The sequence below is a fragment of the Oncorhynchus tshawytscha genome, linkage group LG25 (genome assembly GCF_018296145.1).
Source record: "Oncorhynchus tshawytscha isolate Ot180627B linkage group LG25, Otsh_v2.0, whole genome shotgun sequence".
In the NCBI taxonomy this organism is placed as follows: Eukaryota; Metazoa; Chordata; class Actinopteri; order Salmoniformes; family Salmonidae; genus Oncorhynchus; species Oncorhynchus tshawytscha.
In genome coordinates, this window is record NC_056453.1 from 21,552,769 (window position 1) to 21,562,499 (window position 9,731).

Sequence of the window (9,731 nt, forward strand, 5' to 3'; positions counted from 1 at the left end):
AATATCTATTCTTTAAATACAAATAAAATAGAATACCTCTGAATAAATGTTCGCTCAAACATTTGTCTCTTGTATAAACATTACAAAATAATATAAAGGAATGTATCAATAGATTTTTGCATTGACATAGTATTCTACGAGATGTGGATTTTTCAACTGTTTCCAGCAATGACCAACTACAACCAAAGCCGTTTATAACAAACCAAAATGTGCACTGTGCAGTTGAAATACACCCATGTAGCCACTACAAACGGCAACACAGTGAAGCACAATAGTATCGACACACAAGAGTACAGATGAACAACACTCCAAGACATGTACAGATGTCAATTGTGATGCCGTTTAAAACGTAAAGCTTGCATTGGAAGAAGCTGCGGAAGAGTCTGATTAACCCAGACATTGTGTAGCGGGGCTAGATGCCATGCTAGAAGGCAGAGCGCTAGCCGGCTCAGCCTGTTGAGTAGCAGTATCAGAGAGCACCAGCAGCAAGACTGGCTTTGTCGAGGGGTGTTGTGTTATGTCCCTGTTTTGCACGCCTGTCGTGCCTCAGCCGGACTCGTCAGCAGTCATGTTTCCTCAACTGCACATCTGTATGAGTCTGTATGTGTGATGGCTGGGTTTAGAGTGAGTATTTGTCACTGACTGAACACCTTACTTGTGTGTGTGTGTTTGTGACAGGGTTTCCGTTAGCCAGTAATAGACGGCTTTTGGCCGATAACTAAAATTGCCGCCGGCCTATTGTCCTGGAGAAGAAGGAAAATCGCATTGTGAAAATGCATTTTAGCCTATTTATTGATTGAAATACCAGTCGATGTAGCGCAAGAGCTGCTTCTACAGCTCATCAAACAGCTTGTTTGTTGCTGCTGGAGTGAAACGTGCTACTATAAGCCCAATCACTGCACAACAATTCTATATGCAATTTTGAAAACATATACTTAATTGTTTGAAACCGGAACATTTAACTACACATTATGAGGCATGTCTTACCTTGCTTCAAAGTAGCCTAGCCAAAATCCAACCAAACGTGCAGGCAATTATTTTCTAAAGACTTCCATATTCTATTGAAACCAGTAGCCTATTTCTCATGTTCTACTGGTTTTCAGATCAACCTTCTTTCATTGTCCAGTAGCCAAAAGGCACAATCCTAGTCATATAAGCAGCCCATGCTAGTTGTTGCACTTTTAGAGGTCCACTCTTTCTAAATTTCTAACAGATATTTTCAACTCTGTCTCATGAAACCGCTCGCATGTGTGGTGTGCTTTTGACAACTATTTTTTCCTAACAATTGTATTATGGAACGAACATTTGCACATAGCCTACTGCCTTGTGTGGAATTTCTGTGCTTATAATGTGAAAAAAATTGGTTTATGAACATTTTAAGCTAAACTTTCAGATCTGTTGCATGAGCCTCATTGCTTTAAAAATTGAGATGTAAACTAGGCCTACTGGTTATATGAATTTGGGATCTATCATCCCACAACTGTCCCAGTCTGTTTGGAATAGGCTATGTTGGAATAGGCTAGATTGACATAGGCTATGTTCATTACTCATCTTGTTGGCTGAGGAAAAGTAAATGTGGACAGTTATTCTAACATCTTCAAATTGCGCATCGGAATTCGGTAAGAAGTATTCACATCGTTGCACCCTCGAGTTCCATGTCCCGTTAAGAAGAATAACCATAATCGAAATGTGATTTGTCATTCTGAGCACCGTGGGTGGACGCCCTAATCAGGTTACACACCCAATACATATGAGTCCGGTAAACATCTCAAATGTCCGGTAAACTAAAACACTGCCGTTCAAAGGTCTGGCGTCACATTTTCCTAACGGAAACCCTGGTGTGCGAGTGTATGTGTATCATCCTAAGCGCATGAGTTTCATAAGTGCCTATTTGTCTGTGTTCCTCCAATCCTCCTGCGCTCTCCATGTGTCTGCCTGTGTGTGTGTGTGTCTATATGAGAATATGTGCGTGCATGAGTCCCTCCCCAGCCCGATCGGTTCCTCCTAGGAGCCCCCCTGCTCTCTTTGGACGTGGGCCTGTGGCGGGGTCTTCACTATGGTAATGACCGAGGCTGTGTTCAGGCGTGGGGCCGTAGCCAGGATGTTACCTCCTCCAGACTCTAACCCACGGGCGAACCTCTGCAGGGCAGCCAGCCTGGCCCCCAGGCCCTCCAGCTCTCTCCTCATCCCAGCGTTCTCCACACCCAGCCTCTCCACCTCCCTCTGGAGTTCCTTTTTCTGCTGCTCCAGGGCCTCACGCTGGGAGACGCGCTTCACCCGGCAGCTGGCCGCGTAGCCACGGTTCTTCAGGGTGCGCCGGCGCTGCTTGAGCTTCTGGACCTCCTCGCGGGATAGACCCCGTAGGTGGAGGTTGAGCTCCCGTACAGACAAGGACATGAGCTCGCTGTCCGACAACACCGGAACATTCTCACCACACTCCCGCTTCACCTGGAGAGAGATGGAGAGTTTGACCATTTTCTTTGCAAAGTATGTGTAAAATTTAAAATTGAATAAACTCCCAACTTAAATGTTTTGTAATTCTACCTTCAGGGCTTTGCTGCTTCTTTCTGACGTCATGGTCTGGCTTTATCCTCTGTCTCCGACACCAGTAAACACTGATTTTACAGACGATCTACAAGAAAGGGAGTGAGAGAGAGGCCATTCAATTAAGTTGAAGCACTTGAGAAATATTATTTCCCCTATATACTGCTTGGTATAGTAGGATATAAAGACATTCAATCTTGGACTGAAGATTTTCTTTTGGAAAAAAATAAATAAGAAAAAAAACATGCCACAATTTTTGAAAGTTGAAGATTTCTCCCAGCTGGAATTGTGAAGGGAAGTTAGGCCTATCATGTGCCCATCCCACATTGCTCAAAGCAGGCGTTCCCCTCAAACACTAGTAACCACTTCTTCCTAACACTCATAGCAGAACTGGCTTCGCCAAAACATTGGTAATAATACTGTAATAACCTAATGGATTGGACATAGTGCTTTTCCAAATGCTCAAAGCAAGGCTGGAGGCTGACTTGGTTGTACTCTTGCATGTGAAACTCTGATTTCTGAGGATATTTTTTAAACATTCTAATATATTATCTATTCATGACAAATGGCATCCGTGTTTTGAGTGTTACTTTATCAGTTATTCTTGTCTTTGATGTAAGCTATCCTCACCATGTTGTCATAATCACTCATAACCTTACATCTAGTCTAAACCTGATAATAATGATTGTTCTAAACCTAAAGAAAGACTGAGTTTGCTTTCGGTGGATCCTTGACCTTACAGTTTTCTGAAATGCGTGGGAAGTGACTGTATACTCAACGACTGTCCTACCACGAGGCGCCGTTGTAAACCGATATGACCATTTCATAAAGTCATAGTGATTCAGCAATAAGCTGCGCACCGCTAGTGTCTTACGCGCGACTACAATCACTCTCTTACATGCAGTTTGTAAAAAAAACTCCATTAAATATTTAGCATACATGTTTCCTCAAATTCTCAATTTAAAGCAGTATTTTGTGCCTAATAATAGTGTTGTAACACAATACAGTGCTGACGTTAGATGTCGACCAAATGACGTTTCAATACAAAATTAAAAACTAGCTGAGAAGCAGAAATCCAAAGCTATATTTACCGTTCAAAATATATTGTTGTTTCATAAACCGACTTTCGTTATTACCGGAATTAAAGACGCCTGCCTACCTAAACATTTAATTCTCAATAACAATCCACCCATTTCCTTATACGGAAGGGAGCTGGCGAGCTAGGTGCGCCATGCTACGCTAACTCGATGCGATAGTAAACACACGGCCATTGCAAGTGCGCAGGTGGCCACCCATTTCTTTTAGCAACGTTGAAAACGTTAATTTTATGAGAACCTACACAAATTTAAACAGAACACCAAATATCGAGTATAATACTTGACACGCATCTAAGATATGTAAATAGTGAATGTGGTCGTGTCTTTGTTGCCAAATTGTAACAATTTCGCAAGGCTAACTAAACAACATGCTAACGTTAGCTAGTACTCTAGCTAGCACATTAGCCAGCAACATGGATTAGCCAATGCTAGGTGGCTAACCAGAAAAGCAAACAGCTGCCTACTTACTTGTCCTTGGCTATGTCGTTGGAGAGTACCAGCTGCCAGTCCTTCAGTTGTCAACACAATTGTATAAACAAATGTTTTTAAAACACGGAGAAACGTCAAATACTGTGTTCAAGTCGAAGCGAGTCAAGCGACAAAATGTCAGTTCGCCTTTTCCCGGAATTACTCTGTTCTGTGGGGTTGGATTCTTTCATTCACAAAAAACACCGTTACAATGACGTGAACTCTAAAGAATGAGGGTGGATCCGCCCGCCCCCAGCGTACGAGATGGAAGGATGTAAACAATAAGGATTCCCTGCGTCCCAAACTTTTCCATGATGAAGACCTGCCTCTCCTTTCCTATCCTTATTGATTTTGAAAGGCACTGCATGGAAAAGGAAAATAGATTAGGGAAGAATGACATTCCAAAGGAATAGTCAGCTGCATTTGCTTCTTGCTCACTCAGTGAATGTTAGTGAAAATGACTTTCATGTTTATAAAAGTTAAATAAAAAGTAACAACCTGAAATTCCAATAATGCTTATAGAAAGGGGAGATGCTGACTCCTTACGAATAGATTGCATTTGGAAATCAAAAATGTTGAGGCTGTTCTTATAGTGGATTACTAGCCCAAAGACCACAATTTCTAATACAGAAATACTATAAACTATCTTCATAACATATATATATTTTTTAATCGTTTTTTGTTCAATCCAGAAACACACTGGTTAGACCTCTCGTACAACAGAGGGCGCAATTTATTTTAGCTAGCCAGGCAAGTAACCATTTTTGCCGTCATCCAACGCACATGTAGCTTTTAACCGAGTGACCTCAGATTGTCGCAGGACCCATGCTCACCTTTTGGGTCCAATATTTATGCAAGTCGGGGCCAATGCAATAATTCCACGATAAAACATTAAAATACTGATTTGCCCTTCCACCAATTGAGGTACATTTTAAATTAGCTAAACACACCGGCTGGTAAGCGGCGCGAGAACAGTTTTCCATGGCTGGAATCGAAGAGCTATCACCGGCTGCAGGCCCAGTCGAGACCCGTCCCCCAGAAGGCGAGATTGACGAAGATGAAGATGAAGAGGTAAAGATGAATGGAAACTTGACACATGTCACCCCATAACAGTCATGCACGATCATACGTACAGTTTCACTTGAGTGGTATGCCTATTTGACTAGCTAGCTAGCTGTAACTACTCAGGGTCATTCGTTATGCGAGTAATTGCTAGCTTGTTTGCTAACGTTAGCGTGGTAGCTAGCTAGCTAACTTTCACATGTACAGCTATAATATCTGTTTTATATGTATCTGTACTGTAATTGACTGTACTGTAAATGTAATAAAATAAAATAATGTTCCATTGTGTGGGTACCTTGTAGGAATTGTCTAAACGGTCATGTGTCATTCAGTAATCTGTAGTTTACAGTACTAACTAGTACCCCAACAGAACTGGTTACTTTTGAGACATTAAAATACTTAATTCATGTAGTTACTATACACTATATATACAAATGTATGTGGCACCCCTTCAAATGAGTGGATTCGGATATTTCAGCCGCATCCAGTTCACCGCCATTGGACTCTGGAACAGTGGAAAAACATTCTCTGGAGAAATGGATCACGTTATATTATCTGGCAGTCCGACGGAGGAATCTGGGTTTGGCAGATGCCAGTAGAACTCTACCTGCCCGAATGTGTAGTGCCAACTGTAAAGTTTGGTGGTTGGAGGAATAATGGTCTGGGGCTGTTTTCCATGATTTGGGCTGGGCCCCTTAGTTACAGTAAAGGGAAATGTTAATGCTATAGCCTATAATGACATTCTAGACAATTCTGTGCATTCAACTTTGTGGCAACAGTTTGGGAAGGCCCTTTCCCGTTTCAGCATGGCAATGCCCAGGTGCGCAAAGCAAGGTCCATAGAGAAATGGTTTGTCGAGATCGTTGTGGAAGAACTTGACTAGCCTACACAAAGCCCTTACCTCAACCCCATCGAACACCTTTGGAATGAATTGGAACGGCGACTGCGAGCCAGGCCTAATCGCCCAACATCATTGCCCGACCTCACTAATGCTCTTGTGGCTGTCTACCTAGTTTGGTGGCAGAATTTGGGATGAGCTGTTGTAACAAATTTTCCATAACACTAGTGTACCTAGTGGAAAGCCTTCCAGGAAGAGTGGAGGTTGTTACAGCAGCAAAGGAGGGGACCAACTCCATATTAATGCCCATGATTTTGGATTGAGATGTTCGACGAGCAGGTATCCTCATACTTTTGGTCATTTAGTGTACCTCCATTCTTTTATTGGGTCTAAAATAACCATGTTATCTGTGTTGTAGTAACTTCCTTGTGTCTCCCTTCCCTCAGCTGGATGAGACTATTATGGAGAGGCTGTGGGGTTTGACTGAGATGTTCCCTGATACACTGCGCTCTGCGGCTGAGGTGACCGCATTGGGCTCAGTCACTGTGGCCAAGAAGCTGTACAGGTAAATGTTCTCCTAAAAACTGCTGTTGCTGCTCTGGGTGTATCAGCAGCCTTAGAGTAGACCTCTCGTTTTAGATCTTAATCTACCCCATTCATTGACGCTAACTACCTTTAGTGCCTATTGACGATAGTGTCTGGGGTAGTTTTGTAAAGTGTGCCGACGCTTTGCCCTAAATGTTAACACGCATCACTTGCGGTATGGTTGAGAAACATAAGAAAAGTATTTTTCATATCAGCAAGAAATAATAATAGGAATAAAAGGTGAAATTACTACACCTTTATGGGGTTAGGGGTCCAACATGGCCAAATTTCCATGTTTTAGCACTTGTTTACGGAAAACAGATGGAAGACAGTCCAAATACCTGTGCTAATGAGCTATTTGCATATCCAAACACCTGTGTGTAAACAGAAGACGGACGCCACAAACGTGAGAAATACTGTCAGCTCCAACTGTGTTATAACAGTAAGTGTATATTTTGCATTTGTGAAATTATTTTGATGTGATATGATAGCAATTGAAAATCGATTCACGTTTAGGGGGATTAGATAATTTGCCTCTAAACAGAAAATGTAAGGTCCTTGGACTATAACGAGTAACGTTAGGCTCCTTTAGTCCATTATTGGGCTAATCTTCACAATACACACAGACAATGAGGACGGAGCTGTGTGTGGATGGGGCACTATATTGCATTCCCAGTTCTGAACAGCTCCTCTGTATTCCAAGGACTGTTTTCCCTGCCTGCCCCTGATCTTGCCAAGGACAATCAGTTAGGCCATCTCTGTGTTTATTATCTACTCCAGTTCTCTCTCCACGTCTGTTTTGTTATTTTACCCCCACCTTTCCATCTCCCCTCCTGCCTCTGTGTTTCTTAGTTTCTCCCGCGCTGCCCTGTGGGTGGGCACTACCTCGTTCATGATCCTGGTACTTCCGGTGGTGTTTGAGACTGAGAGACTACAGCTGGAGCAGCAGCAGCTACAGCAGCAGAGACAGGTACTGTGCTATCCTACTGACAGATGATGTTCAGTTCCAAATACACAACCTAGGCCCTACTATTATGGTCTTGGCTCTTGTTTATGTCTGAAGAAAAAAATGCAATATGGCCAAAAGTACACACATTGTCTAGCATATCAGACAGCAAGGTGGAGATATAATCATATAGCTACAGTGAACTCCAAAAGTAATGGGACCGTGACACAGCACCATGATTATGGATAGTGAGTGAATCGTGAATAATAATGAGTGAGAAAGTTAGACACACAAGTATCATACCCCCAAAACATGCTAACCTCTCACCATTACAATAATGGGTGGTTAGCATGTTTGGGCTGGTTATGATATTTATGCATCTAACGTTCTCACTCATCATTATTCACGATTCATTCAAGATTATTCATAATATTGGTAGCATCCACATGAATGTAGTTTTGTTTAGAAACATATTCTATCACAAGCTTGATGTAATCATTGCAGGCTAGGAATATGGGACCAAATACTACACTTTTGACTACTTTAATGTACCTAAGTGAATTTGTCCCAATACATTTGGTCCACTAAAATGGGGGCGGCTATGTACAAAAAGTGCAGTAATTTGTAAAAAGTTCACCCAATGTGGATGTAAATACCCTCAAATTAAAGATGACAGTATGCACTTTAACCTCATAGTCATTGTATAATTTCAAATCCAAAGTGCGGAGGTACAGAGCCAAAACATCAACAAAATTGTCACTGTCCCAATACTTTTGGTGCTCACTGTATACCTATCCTATACTTTTCGATCTATGTGAAAGGGTTGGATTTGGAATTGGGCAAATCACTCTTTCATTAGGATCTGCAATGTTGTCAATGAACAAATGTTTTTGTAATGCCCCTTCCTTGTGTAGATCCTGTTGGGCCCCAATGCAGGGATGTCAGGTGGGATGCCAGGTGGGATGCCAGGGCTGATGCCTCCCACTCCAGTGAAAATGTGACCAATGTCCCTCCGACAGCCTTAGCGCTTCAACCAATGAGGGAGAGTGGAGACTTGGAAGGAGAGAGAGAGAGAGACACACAGAGACAAAGAAGAGGATACAAAGCTGCATCTGGTCAGCACATGTGCTCCTTCCAACATCCAGGATTGTCCATTTAAGGAGATTAGAGGAGGGTGATGTCACTTCATGGGTGTTGCAATAACGAATGTCCCTTTCGCTGTCTCTCTTACTCAACATCCTGCAGAGACTTCTGCACACTGTCTTCTGAGCACTGTTTTTACTTAATTTCTTTTTTTTATACATAGCGATATAAATATGTATGTGTTCCAGGGGATTTGGATCAGGTGGATAATTGAAGAAATTGGGATATTATTGTGGTTGTAAGAGGTTACTGGTCTGAATATTATTATTTTTTCATGTGGGTCTGTAGCTACATATGGCCTTAACTGTTGTAACCTGTGTTTGTTTTGGGAACGTGTTCATTCCACTTGTATGTGGGAAAATCATGGTAGAGCTATGATGTCAGTCATGTCTGTCATATTCACAATCACAGCTGGTCCTTGATCTATAGTGTCTGCTGGTTTTGCAAAAGCATTGGTGATAAGAGTATGTATGTCACGTGTCGCTTGAGACATTGTTTCATTTGCGGGCATTAAAGCCATAAAAAAAAGCATCACAAAAAGTATATTTTGATAAGATTCAAACAGCACTTTCCCTGCATACGGTATAACTCTAAAGATATTATGTCAATGTACACATAGTCCTGTCAAGCCTGAGAGAATGTCAGTAACTTTTTTCTATTGTCACTTTGGAATGTATGTTCTTTTAACTTTGCAAGGAGCAAATTCTGTCTTGTGTCTTCAACCTGAATGCAGGAATAAACAAATTCTGTCTTCAACCTGAATGCAGGAATAAAAACACCAACGAAATGGACATTACAAAAAAAGTTGTATTATCATATATGCTAGATGGGTGCAGGGAAATGTAACGTGCTGCTTTGACCTCTTTACGGTTAACTTGTTTGATTATTTACATGTAGGTTACTTTCCTTCTCTATCAGAGACATTCCATTTGTATACTGTAGTAAAGTACAAGTATCTTACAGATAAATGCTACAAATTGACTGTGGCTTTTGTGCATCAAGATCAGTCACTACCAAAGATTGTTGCTGAGGAGAGCATGAGAGCATC

General features: G+C 41.8%; 2 protein-coding genes across 3 annotated transcripts; one reads left to right on the top strand and one right to left on the bottom strand.

Annotated features, from left to right (window-relative positions):
* Positions 1-1,363: 1,363 nt before the first annotated feature.
* Positions 1,364-4,353, bottom strand: maff (v-maf avian musculoaponeurotic fibrosarcoma oncogene homolog F). Of its 2 annotated transcripts, none has more exons than XM_024387949.2 (3): positions 4,110-4,353; positions 2,545-2,632; positions 1,364-2,448 (listed from the first exon to the last, which is right to left on the bottom strand). In XM_024387949.2, exons 2-3 carry the CDS (start codon positions 2,575-2,577, stop codon positions 2,005-2,007), a joined length of 477 nt encoding a protein of 158 aa, XP_024243717.1. In that variant the 5' UTR covers positions 2,578-2,632; positions 4,110-4,353; the 3' UTR covers positions 1,364-2,004. The 2 variants fall into 2 exon arrangements, with proteins under 2 accessions (XP_024243717.1, XP_042162052.1); XM_042306118.1 differs by lacking the exon at positions 4,110-4,353 and adding an exon at positions 3,636-3,654.
* Positions 4,354-4,874: 521 nt separating this feature from the next.
* Positions 4,875-9,439, top strand: tomm22 (translocase of outer mitochondrial membrane 22 homolog (yeast)). The gene is made up of 4 exons (XM_024387950.2): positions 4,875-5,180; positions 6,456-6,574; positions 7,447-7,564; positions 8,455-9,439. Exons 1-4 carry the CDS (start codon positions 5,091-5,093, stop codon positions 8,539-8,541), a joined length of 414 nt encoding a protein of 137 aa, XP_024243718.1. The 5' UTR covers positions 4,875-5,090; the 3' UTR covers positions 8,542-9,439.
* Positions 9,440-9,731: the final 292 nt, after the last annotated feature.

Bases quoted from the DNA above. Each gene is read 5' to 3' on its own strand.
- tomm22 (XM_024387950.2), top strand. From the start codon at position 5,091: ATGGCTGGAATCGAAGAGCTATCACCGGCTGCAGGCCCAGTCGAGACC. The intron at 6,575-7,446 runs GTAAATGTTCTC...TGTGTTTCTTAG, and splicing joins GTGGCCAAGAAGCTGTACAG to TTTCTCCCGCGCTGCCCTGT. The intron at 7,565-8,454 runs GTACTGTGCTAT...TTCCTTGTGTAG, and splicing joins AGCTACAGCAGCAGAGACAG to ATCCTGTTGGGCCCCAATGC.
- maff (XM_024387949.2), bottom strand. From the start codon at position 2,577: ATGACGTCAGAAAGAAGCAGCAAAGCCCTGAAG. The intron at 2,449-2,544 runs GTAGAATTACAA...ATCTCTCTCCAG, and splicing joins GAAGCAGCAAAGCCCTGAAG to GTGAAGCGGGAGTGTGGTGA.